Source organism: Anguilla rostrata, chromosome 8, assembly GCF_018555375.3.
Source record: "Anguilla rostrata isolate EN2019 chromosome 8, ASM1855537v3, whole genome shotgun sequence".
NCBI lineage: Eukaryota > Metazoa > Chordata > Actinopteri > Anguilliformes > Anguillidae > Anguilla > Anguilla rostrata.
The window spans coordinates 24,141,675-24,164,730 of NC_057940.1; the positions used below are offsets into that span (position 1 = coordinate 24,141,675).

The 23,056-nt window shown below is 48.0% G+C and overlaps 2 protein-coding genes across 2 annotated transcripts in view; both read left to right on the forward strand.

Moving 5' to 3' along the window:
- The window catches only part of ahdc1 (AT hook, DNA binding motif, containing 1), a 41,343-nt gene extending 30,676 nt beyond the window's left edge, over positions 1-10,667 (forward strand). Inside the window, exons 2-5 of the mRNA XM_064347181.1 lie at positions 3,574-3,611; positions 4,097-8,646; positions 9,015-9,561; positions 9,697-10,667. Coding sequence (XP_064203251.1) covers positions 4,422-8,612 — 4,191 coding nt within the window. The 5' untranslated portion in view covers positions 3,574-3,611; positions 4,097-4,421 and the 3' untranslated portion in view covers positions 8,613-8,646; positions 9,015-9,561; positions 9,697-10,667. The remainder of the gene's footprint in view (positions 1-3,573; positions 3,612-4,096; positions 8,647-9,014; positions 9,562-9,696) is intronic.
- Positions 10,668-12,006: 1,339 nt separating this feature from the next.
- Positions 12,007-22,770, forward strand: LOC135261170 (probable methyltransferase-like protein 24). The gene is made up of 5 exons (XM_064347188.1): positions 12,007-14,367; positions 16,034-16,135; positions 16,571-16,704; positions 20,048-20,270; positions 21,770-22,770. The coding sequence occupies exons 1-5, from the start codon at positions 14,053-14,055 to the stop codon at positions 22,079-22,081; spliced, it is 1,086 nt and encodes a 361-aa protein (XP_064203258.1). The 5' UTR covers positions 12,007-14,052; the 3' UTR covers positions 22,082-22,770.
- Positions 22,771-23,056: the final 286 nt, after the last annotated feature.

Below are 23,056 nucleotides of genomic sequence, written 5' to 3' on the forward strand. Positions count from 1 at the left end.
TAATTATATTTTTATTCATCGTATAATTTGTTGCTTTATTTCTCTAAAAACATATTGTTCATTGAGGGCACAGATGTGAAGCTAATTCTATTTGCCCAGTGTCTAAGACCACACTAAAATGTCTGTGAGGGATCATCTCATCACAGTATTCAAAGAGGATTTTTCCTCTGTGGGCCAGACATGTATGCAGACCTGGCAGCCTTAGAAGCTGACAGGAAAATACAGTTTTTGCAGGACACAGCATTCCCTTGTTCCCTTGTCTGAGGTCATAGGTCAGGCCCATACTATCCACATCTTCTTTGAGTGCTTTGGTCACCATTCCTACCTTCCCCTCTGATTTGGTTGCACCTATCAGCTGAGGCTTCTTGGAGACTTTCACACTTGGTGTCATCAGCTTTGTATAACATCAGAACCTTTTTATTCACGATTTTATGAAAGTGACAGAGTGGCGTCCATATGACAAACCAGTGTGAGAATATGTCTCACTTAGAACTGTCATTTCGGGAAGTCAGAACACCACTCTGAGAGTGCATTTTGCACCCTTTCGCAGTGAGGGCGTATTACAGTCAGGACTGCTGAACTCGAACATCATTTTCAAAGTGATGTCCATGTTGCTGTTCCGTTGTTTCCTTTTAGGAAGTAAGAAGAAGAAGTAACATTTGAACATCTTTTCATCCCCTTACCTTTTCCTTGTCTCCCAATCTGAAATGGCCAAAAATGTTCCCTGTCAATTTAAGAGGCCAGACTGGCGCTCCTGTCCTGCTGAGTACAGGCAACTGAGCGGAGGAGCTACTGCCATCACTTGGGCAGAAACCGGGCTCCTGAAACCCTGTACCTCAAGGCAGGCCTTAAACTAAATTTTATTCCCCCACCTTTCCCCCTGTGGATCGAGGGGCACTGTTGCTCTCCTCTCTTGGGCTCTATCCAGTGACAGCGCCCCCCCCCCCCCCCTTCCGTCTCCAGGCTATGACCATGCAATGCTCTGCAAGGCTGCCAGCCACTACTGCTACTTCCACACATTCAGTTCCAGGCAGAGAGAAAGAAAGTTCATGTTTATTTGTTTCCTCAGTTCTCCCTCACACTGTCTCTTATGAAGTCCCTATGCAGTGCTTATTTATCTCTTTTAAGAACAGTGTATTATCTCCTGCTGCTCAGCTTTCAGAGAGTGTTTCTCTCTCGCTTCACTCATGTAGTAAAGCTATAACACAGGCTTGAAGCGGGATTTCACATATTCACACTGTCCCTGATTATTTTCCTTGTAGCTGATATTTGCACCTTGATTTTTATTTTGGGTTTCCATGTGAATTATTTGATACTTCTTTCTTGATAGTCCCAAAATTTTAAAGTGTGTTTAACGCAGATAGGTGTAATCCTTAGACTAAACTTTTCAGTGTAATGCAATGATATTGCACAGCATAAAAATAATTTGCTTCTAGGATACGTTTTATACAGCATGTAGATTCTATAAATAATGTCATTTTTAACTGTTATTAAAAACCATTTAAAAGCGGTTTCTTTGTACATGTTCACGCTGTCATTTATAGACTGTAGAATAAATTATTTTGTTTTTATAAAGTGGTCATCTAATGTATGTACGGTATGTCCCTGAAGCTCGAATGAATGGCTATAGGAAAGGATGTTGCACACACACTGTGTTTCACAATTTGTAGAGTTTTTGAACTGCAAGACCTCTGAAAGTCTAAACTCTGGCCAACTGACAGATTGCTGCACTGGTGAAAGCAACTTTATGAATTTGCTGCTTCGCTGGGTACTTTTTGTGTTTTTGAAATCAAATGAATAGTACGTTTTGCATGGAGAAGATTTAAATGAATTTCACTTGTATTGAGCCAAAATGAGTGTATGGCCTTTCCGGGCTTTTTTTTCATTCTGTATACTTGTAGTTATTTGAAAGATAAAAATCTAGAATCATTTTGTTCTTCTCCCAGATAGCAAGCAGCTGCAGACTTCAGGCCAGAATTGGCCCAGATCTGGCCCAGAGTTGTTTGGTATCTGGGAATGTATTATTCGTGTGCAAAATTGTTCACCTTAAAACTTTTTGAGCTTATTACGTGTGGACACACAATGCATATAAAATTTTGAAATGGCAGTGATTTGTATATTTCCAAATCTAATAAGACAAACAGTACACCTCGAGTAATCAGCTGCCATGAATTCACATAAGATCAGTATGAAATTTTGCCAGCTTCATCCATGAGCCTGCGAATTTTCTAAAATAAGGTGTTCGGTCGTTTGGACAGGCTGCTTCAAGGTCAAAGGTGAGTTTAACAGCTTAATTGCTCCATATCACTACATGTTTCCCTTGAACTCATGACTTACAAAGGTGTGTTGGTACCGTGCATCACACTGTAAGTGTTGGATAGAGATGAGCATTATAGTGGACATGATGGGGGGTTTGGTGCGGACCCTCGATGGGGGTGGAGCCAGGTTTGTGTCATAACCTCAGGTGGGCTTGCTTCCACATGCCTTAGAGATTCAGACGCCTCAGTGTGGCAGCAGACAACTGCTCTGTGCCTGAAGTCCACTGCAGAGGACGTAATGTGTTTGCCAGAGCCGAGCTCCAGCGCATTCCTGCCCTCGCGTCTCTTTCCCGCGACCAGGCACTGTGTTATATACGCGTCACATGATGCCGCGTGCCGTCTTAAACACAGAAACGTCTCTTTCTTTGGTGTCCTTGGGCTGCCTATAGCAGAACATTGGATTGTAACAATAGCCTCTGTCTCCATCACAGTCTGTGGCTTAAAACCATAGCGACAGTAATGAGCCAATCACGTCTCGGCCCATGCAGTCATTATTGACTTAGAAGACTTCGAGGGGACTTGCAGCTTATACTTTCATTAGAAAATGATTGCGCTGCATCACTGGAATATGCCTTTGTTCATCAATGCATTTGTTTTTCATTTAATAATGTTTTGCATGTCAAGCTGTGTATATTGATGAGTGGACAGAGGCTCTTGGCCATTAATGCGTTTATTACCAATGTATTTGATGTACCGTGAGCTTATTAAACACATTGGATAATTTGGGCTAATTTTCATTAATTCTGGTTTTGAAGCCAACCTTCAGTTCAAAGTCCTCAATCACCCTGCTTACATCCTTCATTATCAAAATTAAATATTAATCATTCTGAAGATGTTGAAAAGGCCCACTGGGGACTCCAGAAAGGAACAGAATGCAGGGGAGTTCCTCTTTGGTTCAGTGGTGTGCACTGGATACAGTCACATTTGTCTTCTGGAAACAGGCAGGAGGTGAGGTCTATAAACTCCAGCGGGAGTCTGTGGAGTATCAAAGCACTCCGCACAGAGTCCAGGCTTGCATCTTTGCTTGGTCTTGCTATCAGCAACTGCAGATTCCGTACTGTCCTCCAACGGTCTGGCTGTATTGAATGACTTTCCCCAACAAAATGAAACCATTATTCCATTATTAGTTTTGCCTGTTTGTTACTGTCCATGCTTCCTCGGTGGCAATGTGATGCAATGTCAGTTATAAACTGACTAATAAAATATCCTGACAGCATTGTGTATTGTAATTGACTTATGTTCTCCCTGTCCTCAGGAGCATCAACTACAATGGCAGGAACCGTGGAGGACAAGGTAATGTTCCCTGTCTCTGTACACAGCATCTGTTGCCCTCTCGAATAACGTTCTACAGCAGGGCTGCCCAACCCTGTTCCTGGAGATCTACAGACCTGTGGATTTTCACTCCAACCCTAACAAAGCACACCTCATTCAACAGCTAGAGATCTCGCTGAGCTGCTAATTAGTAGAATCAGGTGTGTAGAATTAGCGTGGAAATGAAAACCTGCAGGAACAGGGTTGGGCTGTCCTGTTCTATAGCATGGGAGACAAGTCAATGGGAGCTTTGTTGGTTCCATAAGTCTGCAGTTATCACTTATTAATCTCTCATCTCTCATTCAGACATGACATGGGCCTTGTGTAGATGTGTTGTTACATTTACTGTAATTATTATTATTGCTGTTGATGTTGTTGTCATTGATTGTGCTTGAATATTATGCTTGTGTTCTGAATAAGCTGGTCTAATTCTCATAACTATAATTTACCCCGTCTCTTTTGTGTAGATTCGTGTTTCCACCTGCTAGACCTCCAGGGGTCCCACCAGCCCATCTTCCGTGAGGCTGCCACAGTCCCCTCATCACCCAATCGCCGTCCCGTGCAGGAAGCAGGAGAGAAGGGGAGCGGTGACTCTTCCTTAGCCAGGGCGGGACGGGTAGAAACCGCTGCACAGACCCCGGGCACGTTCTGAGGGTCGCCATCCCCCGGGGCGGCAGGGGCGAGAGCGCAGAGGACGGAAACGGCGGGAGCCACGGCGTGTTGAAAGGCGACGGGAGTGAAGACCAGGCCGCGAGCGACAGCGTCGAGGGTCGGGGTGGGCTTTCCCAGCCCATGAGCCGCCTGTCGGGGCGCCTGCGCTCAGGGGGCGTGCGTCTCAGCTGCGGGCTGCTCGCCGAGGACGACTGCTTGGAGCTGGAGGGCCCGGCGGGTTGGGGGGGTGACGGGGGCCATGCGGGGGCCACCGGAGGGGCCCCTGCGACAGCCTCTGGGGCCTCCCTCCATTATGGCTTCTTCTCCTCCCCCTCCCTGGCCAACGGCCTGCGCAGCCCGGAGGACCAGCTGCACAGGAGGCCCAGGATCGGGGCCAGGAGGCGCAGGCAGCCCGGGCAGCTGGAGCAGCCGGAGCAGTCTGAGTTCCCGCTGCAGCTGGAGCAGCTGGAGCAGCTGGAGCAGCTCCCCCAGACGTGCCCAGAGCAACAAATTCAGGGGCAAGTGGGTACAGACTCCTCCCCCCTAACAAATCAGCCCACTGTGGTGCCCCCACAGATTCTCACTGGATCCCCTCACCCTGAGGTCTACTCAACTTCTTCACAGCCCCACCCCCTTCCGTACTACCCTCCCACCCCCCATAACCCCCCTGAGAGGGACATAGACACTCAGGCCTGCCCGATCACTGCAGCCTCCCCGCCAAGGCCCGCCCCCATCCCTAACCCCATACTAGCCCCGTCTGTCGTCCCTGTCCCAGCAGAGGGGGAGAGGAAGTATGCCCTGCGCAGCTCCGGACGCCCACGCTTCCCCTGCAGGCTGCGCAAGTCCTCGCGCCTTCGCCGACCCATGGAGGACGAGGACAGGAGGGAGGAAAGGGAGGATGAGGTGGCACAGGAGGAGGAGAAGATGTGGAAGGGTGAGGCTTTGGGGCTGGGGCTTGGGCTGGGGCTGGGGGAGGAGTCCCTCCTGCCGGAGGGGGCCAGTATGTCCGGCGAGCTTCGGCCTATGCCCCAGGCTGCCGCACTGGGCAGGATGGAAATGTCGGCCCCCGAACCGACCCAGCAGGCCCCTGGCTCCCCCTCGTCCCGCGGTCGGCGCAGGGGGAGGTGCGTGGGCGTACGCAAGATTGTGGTGAAAGTGGCCCGAATACCTGTCAGCCTGAGCCGTCGCCAGAAAAGCTATAAGATCTCGTCCATGGAGGCTCCCGCACAGCTGACGGGGCAGGAGGGGGGCAGGGGGCCCGGGGCGGAGGGCTGCGAGGGGGCAGGTGGTGCCGAAAGCGGGGCTGTGGCCCCCCGAGAGCCGACCGCGCTGCTGAAGATGAAGAACAACGGGAAAAGCGTGATGGTGATGTTCCCACCGGGAGAGCTACCGGTCATCCTGAAGCGCCGCCGCGGCCGTCCGCCCAAGCAGGTCCTGCCGGGCCAGCCGGACCCCCGCGAGGTCCGAGCCAACGTGGCCAACACTGGGGAGCCCAAAAAGCAGAGGCGCCGCCGGCGGGTCAAGCTGCCCTCCCCGCAGCCCTCCTACGTGGCCGACACCAACGACGTGAAGGCCGAATACGGCGATGTGCTGTCCAAGCTGGCCTTCCTCAACCGCCAGCCCCCGGCCACGGGACGCTGCTCCCCTCCCCGCTGCTGGACCCCCAGCGAGCCCGAATCCTTCCACACCCCCCCGGAGAACCCCGGGATCTCCACGCTGCTGCACAGACTCACGGGGTTCCGTCGCAGGGGGGGTCGCGCGGGCTGCACGGGCGCCCGTGGCGGCGGGGTGGCGGGCTCCAGCGAGGCCTTCAAAAGCTCCTTCAGCGACTTCTTCGAGACCATCGGGAAGAAGAGGAAAGTGCCCCCCTCCGAGCCAGGACAGCCCCGCAAACGGGGCAAGGGGGCGGCGGCGGGGCTCAGCCGAGCGGCTCTCCTGGGAGCCGAGCCCGGTGGCCTTGCCCCAGGCGAGAAACCCGTCCGCAAGCGCCGCTCGCGCAAGAACGGGGTGCTGAAGTCAGGGCAGGGGCAGCAGGAGCAGGACGGGGGTGGTAGCTGGGCGGTTAAAGGGGGTGACCGGGAGAGGGGTCTGGGGTTCCAGGGTTGCTCATCGCCCAGAGGGGGCTTTACCTCCTGTGACATGGGAAAAGGGGGCTTCTACCCCAGCCCAGGGGCGAGTGGGGGTGGGGCAGGGGGTGATGAGGCCCAGGGGCTCTTTGCGGGGTACTTCCGCTCCCTTCTGGACTCTGACGACTCCTCTGACCTGCTGGACATCTCCCTTTCCAGCCCCGCTTCACGCCCCGACTCCCGAAAACTGGGGCCCGGGTACGAGTCCAGCAGCCCTGCACCGAGTCAGCGCTGGTCCCCTGCCTTCCCTAAGAGGACCCCCAAGGGGCCTAGTCCTGCCAACGATGGACCCCTACAGCCGCAATGCAGCACTCCTGGCCGGCCCCCATATAGTTATAGCCTGTCCCAGACCTCTCCCACCACCTCGTTCCCTAAATCTGCACCCCCAACCCTCTCTCTGTCTCGATCACCCAGCTCTCCTCACCCCTCCTCCTCCAGTTTTCCGCAGTACCTCTCCGGCTATAGCAGTGGGCAGCCAGCAGGGGCCGGCAGCGCCACGCCTCAGCAGCAGAGACTGAGCGACTGCAGCTACTCCTACGGTGCAGGGCTCGGCAGTGGCAAGGCCGCGTCAGTCTCCCCCGCAGGGCAGTGCCACATGGGCTTTTCCAGCTTTCAGGCTGCTCAGGCTAAGCGGGGCTTTAGCAGCTACCCTGGATCAGCCCACTCAATGCGGGGGGAGCCTGGGCCCTTGGCGGGGCCAGCTTCTCCAGGCGGGAGTTACATGGCTATGGCGAAAAGCCCCTTCCCTTCCTCCTCACCCCCCGAGAGCTGCAGACAGTTCCCTTCTTCTCAATGGGGATATAGGCAGGGGTACCAGGGCTGGGGGAATGATAACTTTGGGCCACACCAGTACCACGTGTACAATGACTATGGCACCAGTGGCAGCCACGAGTCCAAAGACATCTTGGATATTTCAAACTACACACCTCAAAAGGTCAAGCAGAGGTCCTTCTCTGAGACCTTCTCTGAGTCCTCCTCTGACTCCTCTCACCTGGGGCCAGCGGGTGCAAGCATGGGGGGAGGGGGGAGTGGAGGTTACAGACCACGGGACAACCTGCCATCGGGGGAGGTGCAGTCCAGTTTGTCCAGCCTAGAGAAGCTGATGCTGGACTGGCATGAGAGTTCAGCTGGCTCCTCTTACAACTGGAGCCAGAATGTCCTCTTCCAGGGGGGGTCTAAGCCAGGGCGGGGCCGGAGGAAACGGGCAGAGCCCCAGGGAGAGAGGGAGGGCTGCCCCTTAAGTTTCCCGCCAGGCTCACCCTCCAGTTCTCCTTCGCCAGTGCCCGGTTCCAAACGTAGCCCAATGGCCGCCCGTCAGTCACGGGGGCCGAGGGGCAGGGGGGGGTTCTCTTCCTGTCAGCGCGAGAGAGCACCCCCAGGGAAGCCCAAACCCCAGAAGTCCCCTGCCTCTGTGACCCAAGCTGGAGGGGCGGGCCTGTTCCAGGACACACTGGACTATTATAGCGGGGACAGCAGCAGCCTCTCGCCCCTGCCCTCCCAACAGCAGGGCTACAGCATGGAGGTCTGCGAGTACTCCAGCCCCTACTCGGTGCACCCGTCCACACCCTCCTCCGACGAGCGCTTCGCCCAGATTTTCCCCGGCGAGACCGCTGCGCTTTCCCCTGGCATCTCCCTGCAGCCTGACGTCCTGAAGCCGTACCCCAAAGCGGCCCACCCCCCAGCATTCTCTGTGCCCTCCCGGACCTTCTCCCCGAGCTGCTCCCCCACCCCCCGGCTCCTGCCTTCCTGCGGCGCAGCCAACAGCCCCCACCGGGCCCCCAACAAGGACTTCTCACAGTACGACTCCCCCAGTTACTGTGGCTCCCCCTGCTGGTACGGGCAAGGAGGTTCACTGGCCGGCAGCCCGCACAGCTACGAGGCGGACCGCCCTTCTGTGAGCGCCATGCCCCCCCACGCTCGGACTGAGAAAAGGGACCTAAGCCAGGTGGGGGGAGCGGGACTCCGATCGGCACCTCCGACCACTTCTCCTTACCCCACCCCTCTTCATCGAGGCTCCTCCTCTTCGTCCTCCTGTGCCACAGTTGGCCTGGACTCCCCTCTCCCTGAGGACCTGGGTTTCTCCCTGCACCCTGACAGCTACCCCGCATTGGCCCAGCGCTACGCCCCACAGGCGCCCCGCGGTGGCGTATTATGCCAGTTGCTGGATCAGCCCGCCGAAGATGGGTTCACTGTCACCAGCCTGTAGTGCGCACCATTGTGTTCAATGGAGTGGGCCACAGGTGAGGTTAACCAGTAGTGTCCATCGACTTAACTGCATTCTTACATTATGTTAGAAGTCTTACAAGTGTCACGCCTTCATATGGCTATGCTGAATTTTAAAGTTTTAAATGTTATCAATTTACACAGCTAAATGTTTGTGGAAACACCTTTATCTGCAGGTTGCAAGTACAGCACCTTAGCTTCTGCACAATACTACTTTGTAAACTGTTATATGATTTTGTTTATTTTTGGTTTGCTTTACTCATTGATCTAAGCATATTGTTCAAATATTTGAATTTTTAAGGTTCACTGCAGACTGAACTCCCTGTCTTTCTTTTTGTCTTCCTTTTGTTCACACTCATTCTCTTTTTATTTTTATTACACACAGGTGCAATCAATCATGTTTTTTCAGATTTTTAAACTTTTTTTAAGGAGATTGAATTCATGGCAGACTTTTTAAAAAATGAAGATGATAATGATGAAGATATAAGCTGACAACTGTGGACACTTGAAATTAATTTTATTCTCAATGGACACACTTATACGTGCCCCAGCAGTGACAATCAAGCATCAACAGCAGACATACTACACTCTATACACTAAATACATCTGACATGAGTCCATTGCCATACACACACACACTACACATCTATGGGTACACACAAATGAATTGTACATTACAAAGCACGTTCGGATCTATGACTTTAGACATGCTGCACACTACACACTTTACAGTCAGTCACACGCACACACATACACACACACACACACACACACACACAGGTACTCTGCAGCTGGGGGCAGTGGAGTTCCTGGAATGTGGGTGCAGAAGAGGATGAGGAGAATGGTGGCTGGACAGGCGAGAGAAAGAGGCTGATGGACAGACGTGTGGACCCAAAAACACGCAGCGCAGGCTGCCGGCGCACGCGGTCCAGGTATGCAGCACACTTCACACGTAACGGCCCTGACCACTTCAGTCTTCACCCACAATTCCACGTTTTTCTTCTGCCCACATGCAGAGGGATGCAGATGGTTCTAAACTGTACGAGTCTCTCTCTCTTCCTTTCTAGTCTCAATACCATCTCCCATCATGCACCAGGAGTGATGGATGACCTCGCCTCCGACAATCCCTCTCCCTTGCAGCCTCTGCCACCTAGCAACCAGCAACAATCCCCCCTCCCCCTCCTCCTCCACTCCCCAGAGCTGTGGACTCTATGCTCATATGATACCAGCATCTGTACATAGACTTCAACAAGAGGAGAAGAGGACTGATATGTGATGTTATGAAAGTAATGTGACATATGCACTGAAAAGGCTTCTTTGCGTTTGTTGTAAGGGGGCTCTGTTGCTCTGGAAAGGAGCCCTGTGTACATACCTGGTTTTCTTCAGCGGGCAGGGGGTGATTGCCCTTCTGCCTGTTTCCCTTCTAGCGGGCGTGTGCCCCTCTCCCCCAGTCATCTCCTGTGCTTACTGTAGCGTGGACTGCAGCATGGTCTCACTCTGTAGATTTTGTTTGTTTGTTCATTTGTTTGTTGGTATGTTTTTTTTTTTTTAAGGAAAAAAAAATGACACAAATATGATGTGCTCACCCCCAAAGAAACGGACTTGTGATTGTGTACATACCCCTGTGGGTGCAGGGCGTGGAGAGAGAGAGAAAGAGAGAGAGAGCGAGAGAGAGAGAAAGAGAGAGAGAGAGAGAGAAAGAAAGAGAGAGAGAACGAGAGAACGAGAGAGAGAGTGAGAGAGAGAGAGAGAAAGAAAAGAGAGAGAGAACGAGAGAGAGAGAGAGCGAGAGACTGAGTAGGTCCGTGGCTCCGGTCCAATGAGGGAGGCAAGTTCTGGATCTCAGGGTGTGGACTGGACTGCCTTCTCTTCTCTTCTTGTCTTGGCTTTTCTTTCACTCTCTACTCTGTTTCCTTTTCCTGGTCTCCTAACTGTGTTGTATGGTGATTTGTGCAATGGAATATTGTATTTGTCTGTTACATATCATGTATCTGAGGTGCAAATATTTAAATACACATTTGGTTCCAACCATTGCTAATCCCTGACTGGACTGATATTAATGTTGTGGGGGGGGGGGGATCTTGTTGGTATAATGAAGGTAGGTCTTCTGTGGCTTTCAAACCATGGCCCTGGGTGGCTGTTTCACACAACAGACACACAATTAGGTCTGTGAGCTAAATACCAAGGTCCTTATGCTAATCACACCTTTTTATGCACTAATAGCACTATTATTGCTTCTCTAAGCTGGGTGACATCACAATCCTGTAGCGGATGATCACTTGCTACCTCAAGTCTCTGACTTATCAGTCTTATCAGTTTACTTCTTTGGGGGAGGGAGCGAGGCCTGTGGGCCTCTCATGTGCGCTTATGTACCCCATGGTTTGGGGTCCTTTTTGGTACCTACGGTCTGCCTGTGCCAGCTGCGTCAGCTGCACAGTGGCTGCGCAGCTCATGGACTGCACTAGTGAAAACAAGTAGCGCGTAGCTACACCCTTCTTTTTCCCTCCTTGCTTTGCTGGAATGGGCGATAGATGTCGCAGTGATAGGAAGTCTGCTGTCACAGGGATGTTGCAACAGTTGGATGGACTAACAAATGTGACTGGCCATTCCAAATGTAAGAAATCAATCTTAAATTGGGACTATAAAAAATTAGAGGAAAAATATTATATTCCTTCCAGTGCCTCGGTTAAGATGAACGTGAAACTTGAGAAAATGTGCTGCTCAACAGGCGCATCCGTTTACAACATGGCTCTGTGCAGATCTGCTAATCTTCATATCATACCGCTGCCTCGGTCTAATCAACTGTGTCCAGAATCACCCCATACAATGACCTGAGAAAACTGAGCAGCACCAGCTCTGAACTGATGCCTGAGAACTAGCTAATAGCGTTCACTGAGCTAGCAAACATGCGATGCCATGTGTTGCAACATGGTTAGCATCTGTCAAGACCACTCTTACAGTCACCCCCTTATGGTGGTCAAAGATAAGCAGGTAGAATCTGGCTGGAAACGTGCAATACCGTTAGAAATAGCTGTATATTCAAAAGTCTCTACTAATTTGTCAGGAAATATTTATGTTCATAATCCAATAATAAATGAAGGCCAAGACCATTTTGAACATTTAATATAATCTGACAGCTTTCAGTTCTTGATTTTATTGAACACATTTTCTTTTTTAATAAAAAAAAACTTGAAGAAAAAAATGAAATAAAAATATAAATAGTATGACATTTGTATTATTATTAATATTGTTATTATTAATAATAATAATAATAATAATAATAATAATAATTTATAAGTATTTTGCCCAACAGCACTATGTCACGTGATCTATATGCTTTGCATTGTAAAACACGACGTATTTACGGTATCAGGAAGATTTTGGGAAGATTCATGTTTTGCTTCTCCTGCGCTGCCGTGACTGCGTATAAGTACCAATAATATTCGGAGTGAGGGAGACCGCGCTCCTAACGTTTCTGATTTTAGCGCAACAAAAGGATACTCCACGGAAGAGCCGTAGCCGACAACGTCTGTTTTTTTCCGTTGTTACGACTGAAATCGTCTATGTGTTGTGTGTGCGTGGCCTAGTGCACCACTCTAACATCGCATTAATTACACCGATTGTGGCCGTTGCAGGGTGTGTGGAGATAGCATTAACGACTGCTTTTGGACGGATAGGGCTCGATTAGTATTCTGGCCAGGAAAGCGCCGCTCAGGCAGTTGGAACGCGGCACTTCTGTTCTGTTGGCGTCAGACATTCTAATGAGAGCACACAGAGCTCGGGTTCAATCGGGGACACGAGCCGAGCGGGCTGCCATGCAGAAGGAAACGGAACACGGCAACAGAACTGAGCTATAGCCGCCGCACACAGTCTGCCTCTCCCGCAATGTCTCGGTTAACTGCTCATAACGAGCACGATGTCGGTATTATCGATTTGTTATAATTGTGAATACGTGTCTGTTTATGTAATTGTTTAATCAAAATATCATGCGTTGTTTTTGGAATATTTTAAGAAGAAAAGCGTGGATTGTGACGTTGAATATAACAGCAGCTCTATTTAATGTTATCTGTGAAATAAATCCGTCCACATTCGGTGAGCTGCAGCACCACGTCGCCCTGCAGCTCCGCCTCTCAATTTAAACGGATTGCTGGTTTCGTCTGCCCCCTGTCGTCCAGACGTAGCCTATGAAGATATCTGTATTCTGTTTGTATTTCTGTTTGAGTAAATCCAAATCCATGATTATCATATGCCCATATATAGGTAATTACAGATCAAGGTCTGATAGTGGAGTTGTCATGAGAATTTCTCACTCAGTATCCATGCATGGATGATAGGCCTGTGCTTGCACAATGAGGAACAGAAGTTTATGGGTTTGAAATATCCATCTGACAATTAGAGATATTTAAACGGCATGTTTACAAATAAGTTCTAACACAATTAATTATAATATGCCACATGTATATTCCATGTATCATAGCCGTTGGTGTAATCAACCCACACCGTCACTCTCTTTAAAATGTCCGGTATTTTGCACCTAACTGCTTTAGGCACACGTGGGTCTATTTTGGGGTTTCAATCACGGGCTAGCAAAATTGGGCCAATCCACAGATTTCCAAGCCGTGAGTTCTCATCACTTGAAATATTCCTCCAAGTAAACTCACGTGAATCAAGGTTTAAAAAAATTATTTTTTTATTATTATTATTTACATGTAGCCTACTCACATACAACAGCAGCTCTGTACGGGTGCCGTGCAGACATGTGAGAGGCATTTAGCATCACGCAAGGGAATGCTATCATTAGTTATGGCCATGGTCTTTGTAAGTCACTATTCTATTCTTATTATTGTTAGTTGTGGATAGCCTGATTTTTTTAGTTTTCAGATGGTGTGTGGCCGCGTAGCTACTGACCGTCAAGTCAAACACGTTCTCTGTCACGACCGTGTCCCTTTTGTCTGACGGCCAAGTTCTGTTATGGCACAAGCTAACACTGTTTAGCCGTTGTGGTATGCGCATTTAACCTAGTTATTAAGCATAGCTTTTCAATTTTGGACAATGTTCAACCAGGGTTGAGAAGAATGAATCGGAATCTGCTGTAGTCTGGACACACAAAAGTTAAACGAGGTCAAAACAAGTTTCTCGTAAAACGGAGGAGTTAGAAGTAGCCTACTTTCGAATCTGTCCTGACTGTAACATTTCTCAAATTTTATTACTCTTTCAAGGAATGTTGTTGTGTCACCTTTGCCCTCGCAGTGAGGAGGGGGGTGGACGCGGCACACTCATGTTTAGGAATGCTTGGGAAATTTGTGACAGCGCTTGCCCACTCCCACCCCCTGTGTCCGACCACAGACGAGCTGCAGTCTCAGGCCAAGCTGGTCGCTTAATAGGTGGCAGCACAGCGACATGGTCTGTGGAGGGACGGAGGCATGCAAGTCGGAAGCAACAGCGATCTCCGCCGCTTCCTCCTGCGGCTCTGCCTCCTTGTCTTGCCACTTTTCCTGGTCCTGCAACTGCTGGTCGGACTGAAGGTTCCGAATGCTCGCCGAGTCGGTTCCTCAGAAGAATTTGGCTTTACCATCATTAGCATCGCGAGTGGTCGTGGTGCCATCTCGCCGGACAAGAGTTTCCAGGCAAGGGCCGCTGAGAGTGGGGGGCCGGAGTTGTGGGACGAGGAGGTGGGGCCAAGGACGGTCTCTGGCCCGAACGGGTATGAGGATGAAAACGAAATGACCACACGGCAGGTAATGCGACTTTTCCCTATAACTAAGCTATTTCTTTGACTTAGTATATTTTCTTACACGTTTTTTTGTTCATTTACCTGCCACCACGACAGTAGGTAACGGGTTCCCCTGATGTTCTGGTCGGTGTAAAAAGTCGTTTAAAACCTTTAGAATTGTATTTGCATGTGCATGAGCTGGACCCCCTGCAGTAGGCTGCGACTTCCAACAGCGGCATCTTGTGTGTCTATTCCGTTCAACTTGGCTGCAGCAGTAGTTTATCTTTTTGACTGTTACATTACAGCACGTAGCTGAGAAAACTGCAAACTTAACAAATACAACGCCACTGCACGAGTCGGTTTTGAGAATTTTCTGTCTCTCTTGTCGGGTTTGCAGTGCTAATAAAGAGCCGAGAACGCACACCGAAATTCAGTTTACACCATGGTCTTGGTTATAACTGCTGCATAGGTTACACATATAGCCTCAACAGAGGAGAGGATTGGATGGAGGTGATCAGACGCATGTTCTCTGTAGCTCTGGAATCTCACAGCTGATTCAAATCAGAGAGAGAATGAAGAAGCATTCACTGAGGACAGAATAAATACAGAATCCGGTTCAAACAAACCCCCACCCCATTCCTCTCTCTTGCTGTCTCTCACTTTCTCTCACAGTATCCCCCCCTCCCACCCCTCACCCTCAGGCCAAGTCTTCTGACTCAGGCTTGGCCTGTGACTCATCCCCCTCTTCTCTTTCCCTCCCCCACTAAGGGAAGGGAGAGCTTGTGGGGGGAGGCAGGGTGCAGTGTGAGATGGGGATAATCCCAGGGTTTTTAAACACCAAAAGCCCCCCAGGTGTGAACGGGAGAAACAGAGGAGACAGAGGTTGCAGCCTTCGACCCTGGCCCTGGCAACTCCCTCATTTTTTGCTTGCGGCATCTTTTCTGACCTGTGACCCCCACCTCACCAAAGGAAGTCAGACCAACAGAGAAGGAGGGACGCTCTAAATCTCTCACAGCATGCATGCTCACACGCACACGCACACACACACACACACACACACACACAAGCACGCACACGCAAATGCACACACACACAAGCACGCACACACATACACACACAAATGCACACACACACAGATGCTGTCAACATTCTTTAGATTCCAGTGCTGTATTTATTCTTCAGTCAGTGCGGTCTGACCTTCAGCTGAGCCTTCCAGCTCTTCCAGAATCCCTTGGATCCCTTCTGTCCTTTAGCCATCCCAGCATCCTTTGCAGAAGGTTTAGACCACAGTCAAGAGTGTGGGATGGCATGGTGGCAATAATTCTTTTTCACATGTCATATTCCATTGTTCTTCTTGTTATTAGTGGGTAGCATCAGACCCCTGACCCCATGTAGCTCTGGTGCCAGAAAGCCTGGTGGGGTGGAATGGAACAGAGCAGACTGGGTTGGGGGGGGGCGGGGGGCACTGCCATCGGCTCCCCTTCTGTGATCTACAGGCATTTATTTATGTGCTCTCACTGTGTGACAGGCCAATTTACCCTCACCCTCACAGTAGTGCTCCCAGCCATCTCTGTGGTCCAAAACATTTACTTTTTAAAAATTATGTAGCATTCCTCTCAACCATTTCCTCTCACTCGTCTGTGTGTGGGCTCGAGTTTGACCCCCCATTCAGGTGTGACGTGTGTCTACAGGGGCGTGCTGGCCGGCAGGTGGAGCTACAGCCTTGGGCGGCTGGGCAGCCATCATTCACAGCAGAAGTGGAGCGATTCATCTCTTATATCACCACCCCGCAGGTACACAAACACTACCTATAGCGCACATGCATGTAGACGTACACACATACCAAATTATGCATGTTCTCTAAGGCACACCTCTCAAGTACACCACAATTTCCTTTACGGTATGGACCCAGAGTTGCAGGAACAACACGAGAGTAGCTCATGGTGAATTGCAGTACTTCTCAGTTGGAAATTAATTTGTTCCATTTTGCTGAAGCTGCAGAAAAGCCTCTTTCCTTGGCAGTAAATCCTCCACTTCCTGTCCCCCTGCATCACATGACCTCCCAAATTCCTGTCCTCTGGTGGTACATCAGGGAGAGTGGGTGATATTCTGACCCCACAGTCTGTCTCTAACATGCAGACATCCTTTCTTGCCTACAAGTACATAATCACATTTTTAATCTTCAGGCATTTCTGTCCTGGTGATTGTGTTGTGCTGTTCCTCTTTAGGCGCACTGCACGCAGACGCTTGTTCCAGCTGACCCCCAGGGCGAGCGGACTTCAGAAGGCCTGTGGACTCTGTGTGTGGAGGGCTGGACTCTGCCAGCAGCAAAGCTGCAATCATGTGTTGCTTACTCCTTCAGGTACATATTTACACACTGCAGCATTACAACAGTGATTCACAGTCATACACCAACTGTAATTGGCAGGTCAGCCATCGCACCAAGGACGTATTTTGTGGCGTAAACAGGTACGGTGTGGTGGACTTGTTAAGAAGCAGTGCTCATAGTTTGAATGTTGCCGGTTTCAATATTGGGTGTGGAACATTTGTTCTCAGATCTCCAAACTTGAGTGATGCACTCAACCTCATTTATATTAGTAAAATACCCTTGATTGAATAAAATAACAAATTGCTACAAATAGGTCAATGCAATATCTTCCTCATGACATTTCTCCAAGGGCTTTAATTCTAACTTTAGTTTGAATATTGAGGGGGTTGAAAATCTATAGACCCTGAAAACTGCAGGGGGGTCTGGGGGCATGAATTATTTTTTTAAAAGAACAACTGTGAAATGATCATTTCTGAAATTAATTCTAGGGGGAAATACAACAGATTACTGATCAGTTAGGCTGGATGTTTGTCATGGGAAATATTGGCTGAAGTTGTGGAGCAGTCCCAGCAAAGTTGTTGAAAAAGTTGTTTTTTTTTAAAAAAGGTAACTAATTAAAATTAATATCTCATGTGCCACAGTGAGAAATTATTGAAATAACATGTGTAACTGTAGCAACAGTAATCGCTACAAGTTACAAAAAATCTTTGGGCAGCTGCCAGAGGCTATAACAGCCTACAAGTGAAATACATTGATAGGCTGGTGTGTTTATTAGCGTAATTCAGTCCATCTTGGATAGAAAGAGCATGCTTTTTTTGCCTTTAACAGAAAGAAATGGAGCATGCTCAAATTGCATGACTAAAAAAAAAAACCCTGCTTCCATTTTTTTATTTTATTTTGTTTTGGTACAATGTGTTGTACATTGCAAGGTTTGAGTCTTTGATGAGCGCTGTTGTCACTGATGTTACCATAGTGGGGGCAGGAGCGTTGGGCCGTCAAACTTCTACAGCTGACAAGGACAAGAATCTTGATCCTAACACATTCCAGAATCTGCATATGCTACATTGCCATAGTGTGTTTCTCCGAGCATTTTTCAATAGGCTACTGATAAAATGTAGACCTATATCAATACAGAGTTACCATGCAAAAGTGGAAAGTACTAAAATGGAGGAAATTGTGGAAATTGCAAAACATGGGGGAAAGTCACGGAAACCATGGCACTTACAATTTCCATGACAAACACCCAACCTTACTGATTAGTATATCCCATTCACATCATGAAATCACTATTTTTATTATATGAAAATACATATTTTTCTCAACATCATCCTATTTATTGGGGGGTTATTTGGCCTGTTTTGTAATATTGGGGGGCTTGTAACCCTATACCACCCCATAAATTATGCCCTTGGCATTTCTCAGTAACAAAGAACACACCGACTACTGTGCAAAAGAAGGCAGAAGACTGTAAACACTGTACTAGGTTTAACAGGAGCTATGAACTTTGCAGTTAGCAAGTTCATTTGAAAACAGAATGTACTGCATGTACCTATTACATTTTAACCTTCTGATACCCTACTTTCTGAACAAAAATTCTGAAAAACTGAAGTCAGAAAATGAGTCTATAAATATTCATATATTCTAACCTGCATAATTGCCATATCTCAGTTGTTTGTGCAATATGAATCTTCAGAGGCAGTAGAAATTTGTCAGGCTCATCTGTGATTAGTGAAAAGGACTGTTCATTGGGAGCAAGCCTGTCCTTTATCTGTGATCCTACAAAATTTACCTTGAGTTCTTTGTCTTCTCTTTCCATTTTCTACACCCTTCAATTTGGAATGCTCAATTGTATTCGTCAGCTCTCATTGCTGCAACCTCCACTATCAACTCCGGAGAGCACAGACAAGCATGTACTCTGCAGCATGTGATGCCAGCCGCCACTTCTTAACGCGCAACATTTCAGCTTAATTAAGAAACATCAATAGACCAAGTCTCTATCGCACACGCGCATACTCCCAATACAGAGGAGCTCATTTGTGCCTTTGTTATTTTATGGTGTTTGCTCCTGAGCACTGAACAAATTCCGGAGTGCTCAGAATCTCACTGCCAGAAAATCCCGACCAGCAGCACGTCCTGCAGCCACGTTACCCCCAGCTCTGAAATATGGCTGTTGGTTATCTGTCAAAGCCAAGATTAAATATAAAGGGCCGTTTCTTTCATACGGACCACTAAACGGCCTTTCTGCCTCCAGCCCTTTTGACCTGCTCCATCCTTATCTTCGGACGAGGCATTTAAAGTCACCGGTAGGCCATCACATAACCATAAAGAGTAAACACCACAGGCTCAAACCCCTGCTTGTTGATTCTGTGCCTCAACATTTTTTTAATGCTTCCCTACTACTTTTTCCCCCATTTTGGAATGGCTGTTGGTATTCATGAGGCCGGCTCGTTGCTGTAGCCTCTGCTGTCAGTTCAGGAGAACGCAGACACGTGCTCGCCTCTGAAACACGCGATGACAAGCCGCTGCTTCGTCTCACGCTGGAGGATGACGCTTCATCGTATCGCACGAGCAGGCACCCAGCTGACCAGCGGGGGTCGCTGGTGAGCAAAGAGAGACAGTGTTCCTGGCCGACCAAATCTTCACCTCGTTGGTCCACATTACGGCCAATTATGCAGCACCCTGTGGGGCCACAGTCAGCACTGGCGTGGCCCCAGACTGATGCCAGACTGTGGGGCCACAGTCAGCACTGGCATAGCCCCAGACTGATGCCAGACTCTGGGGCCACAGTCAGCACTGGCGTAGCCCCAGACTGATGCAGCACCCAGTGGGGCCACAGTCAGTACTGGCGTAGCCCCAGACTGATGCCAGACTGTGGGGCCACAGTCAGCACTGGCGTAGCCCCAGACTGATGCCAGACTGTGGGGCCACAGTCAGCACTGGCGTAGCCCCAGACTGATGCAGCACCCTGTGGGGCCACAGTCAGTACTGGCGTAGCCCCAGACTGATGCCAGACTGTGGGGTCCATCCATGCCCTGGAATAGCGACTCAGCTAGGATGGGGACCCCCAACAGCCACCACCTCTGAACATTTTTTAAAAGTTCCAAACTATCCAAAATATCCAAACTAATCAGTTTAACCTGGCCTGATTCATACCTGATAACTATTCTCTTTTGGAATTTTATTTTTTCTATGGTATTTTAGTGTTTTATTTTGTCTATCATTTATGGTTTATGCCAATACCGAAGTCTTATATTGATAAGATGTTTTTCTCAGGATGATGATGGTTATTATTATTATTATTATTATTATTACTACTACTAATACTACTCTTGTTCATGTCCAACTATTTCTGTTCTCCCTCTCTTTGTCTCCTCAGTTTGGGACAAAAGGACGAGGCGTTTGTGAAGAGGATGTTGTGGGCAGGGTGTGAGGTGCACCAGTTTGACCCAGGCAGGAGGCAGCTGCCTGCTCCCGGCCCGGTCCACCGCCACCACACCTGGCTGGATTGGCGCAGCCCTCGTGACAGCCAGCATGCAGCGCTCAGGGACGCCACGCCCAGAAAGCTTAGCGCCATCATGGATGCACTGGGACATGGCAAGGTAAAGATTTCCTCATCTGACTTTCCGTTTTCATGGCAACAGTGTCCTGTGACACGCAGAGCTGCCATAGCAACGGTGTCCACTTTCTATTGCACTATTCTGGCTTTTCCACAGGGAACTTGGGCTCCTGTCTGGCACAAAAACTGTTGGGGCAGACTGTGTCCACTAGATGGAGTGGCTGTTCAAGAATTATTCTGTTCCTGAGCATAATATTTGCACATAATCTTTGGAAAAATGGGAATTTAATCCTGTTTTTTTTTCTTTGTTTTTCCCTGCGTAAATATTTATAGCACTTCCTAATTGTGCTTCAGTATTGCAGTGATCAGACATAGTCTGTAGGAGTGTATAAATTATTTTTATTTTGCTTCAGGCTGGCCTTAGGCTGCATCAGCATGGCACCTGAATTTGTGTACTGAAGTATTTCAATAACTAAGACACATCACATCTGTCAGACATTGGCTGTCAATATGTGTGTTCTATGGTCAGGGCCCTGGGTTCTTGACCATGCCCTTTGTGTTTACTGAATTATGGATTAAAAAATATAAATGAATTTGGAATGTATATGATATATGTATTGCTTGTAGGGTCTGGATGGATTTATTTTCCTATGGACTTTAACCCTGTCCAATATAGTCACCACACATTTTTCACATAACTAATACAGGAGCATCGTGGAAAGTTATTACATTTTGTATTATCATATTGTTATGAGATTTGAACTTAAATTTCAGACTGTTTTCCACCTGAACAACAGCTTTATTTATATACCACTTTTCATGATTTAGTGTCAATGGATTATGGTTAAAAAAAATTTTTTTTAAAAACATACCAGTTTACAGGTAGTCAACACAATGAGAAATTAAATGACACAGTGAAAGTTACACTTTGAACAATTAGATGTAAAAAGTCACATTTAATTAAAAGACAGTTTATAAAAACAAGTTTTAAAAGGATTTTAAACAAAGGCACAGACATGAATCAGATTTTCTGATCTTGTCCAAAAGACTGTTTCAAATTCTAGGAGCCTTCACTTCAAAAACACAGTTGCTTTTACTTTTTAATGTGGACACTGGAAAAGTCTAAATTTATTTTCAAAAGCTACAGGTAACCAGTGCATGGAGACCATGATAGAGGTAATGTGTGGTCTTGTTGGTCTTTGCCAAAAGTCTAGCTACAAACATTTGCACTTGGTGACCAGGGTTTCTGTCTTAGACATGGGTTCACAGTTGCAGTAGTCCAATTGTGATGAGATTAATACATGGATGAGTTTCCCTGTGTCGTTAAGTGAAATGAAGGACCTAGCTAGATAAATTCCTGAGTCTTTGGTTTTATCTTTCTTGTATTAGACTTTACTGGACACAGTGCAAAAAATTTACCTTGGCATTTCCCCATATTTTTAATCTGCTATATGTGTTGTGTATGGTGAAGTCTATAAGTATTAATAATAGTAATAATAATAATAATAATAATAATTCTGTTTCCCCACATTGACAATTCAGGTCCAGTTCATCAATGCAGACCTGGAGAGTGCAGAATGGAAAGTTCTGGAGAGCTGGGTCATGGACGGCACCTTGGGTCGGATCCAGCAGCTGGTTCTGACAGTACACCTGCAATGGGCCGGTTTTGAGGTCGGGGGCAATAATGCAGAGGTGATAAGGTTCTGGTACAGCGTGATTCAGGCACTGCACATGGCCGGGTTCCGCCTGCTGCACAGCTTCCAAGGACCGGGTCAGACCATACTGGGGCATACTCTGCCAGACATGCACAGCACCTACACTCTAAGTTGGGTCAACACTAGGGCACACCACTAAGTCTTACTTTCTCCAAAAAAAATATTAAACATCTTCAGGGATCCATACACGAAATGCAACCGTGACAAGTTTTTGCCAGTGTTTTGTTGCAGCTCTGAATTTCGTGAGCTTTCTCCTGTTATGTCGCGGTTGTCGCATCCCGGAACTGAACATCATGTACTGCAGATTAAGTACCAGAGCCTAGCAGGAGCTACTGCCTCTAGTGCCAGTGGACGGTATTGTCGTTACTTTGTCCTGCCCCACGTCCTAAGGGAGTGGAATGTTTGAGACATCGGAATGTTTTGACCTCATGTGGGATCTGTGGCCGATGAAGTGGAGACCGAGTTTTCATACACGAGGAACTTTTTCGTGTCTAATTCAAAATGGTGTCAAATAATCGGTGGCCGTTTTTGAGCTGAAAATTTGGAGGGGCAGACAACTTTCCTTTAAACTGATCGTTGGTCTCGAACTGTTTTGATTAATCACTGTATTGATAATGAAGAAAAATGACAGAACAGGTTGAAATCAATAATCAGTTTAAGGGTAAGTTTTCTGCCCCACCAATTTTAAACTCACCACCGACCACTGAAAATAATCTCTTGGAAGTTTGAATTGTTCCAAATATGTTTCTGATTTTTGTACATTTTGTAAATGTGTGCCGTTTGTGATGCCTAAATAAAAATCTGCCTTGGAATGTTCGCAAAAATGAATGGCGAACTAATTTTGTTCTTTGTCAAGAAATTTGTGAGCAACCCAATCACAGTAATGGAGAATAATTGCAGAAATCGTCAAATTTGTTAAAAGCGTCACCTTCTTTAAAAATCACATTATATGTCAAGGCTATGTCATTAGGATATTACATTGACAAAGCAATATGTTCTACGCAAGTGGAGCATTACACCGGCATAAGTGCGCAACTGCATGTGTTATTGCTGAACTCCTCTGAAGGTCCGCCGCAGGTTGGAGTGAGGCTACTTACAGTTCGGGAAGCACCAT

Bases quoted from the DNA above. Each gene is read 5' to 3' on its own strand.
- LOC135261170 (XM_064347188.1), top strand. From the start codon at position 14,053: ATGCAAGTCGGAAGCAACAGCGATCTCCGCCGCTTCCTCCTGCGGCTC. The intron at 16,705-20,047 runs GTACATATTTAC...TTGTCTCCTCAG, and splicing joins TGTGTTGCTTACTCCTTCAG to TTTGGGACAAAAGGACGAGG. The intron at 20,271-21,769 runs GTAAAGATTTCC...TTGACAATTCAG, and splicing joins ATGCACTGGGACATGGCAAG to GTCCAGTTCATCAATGCAGA.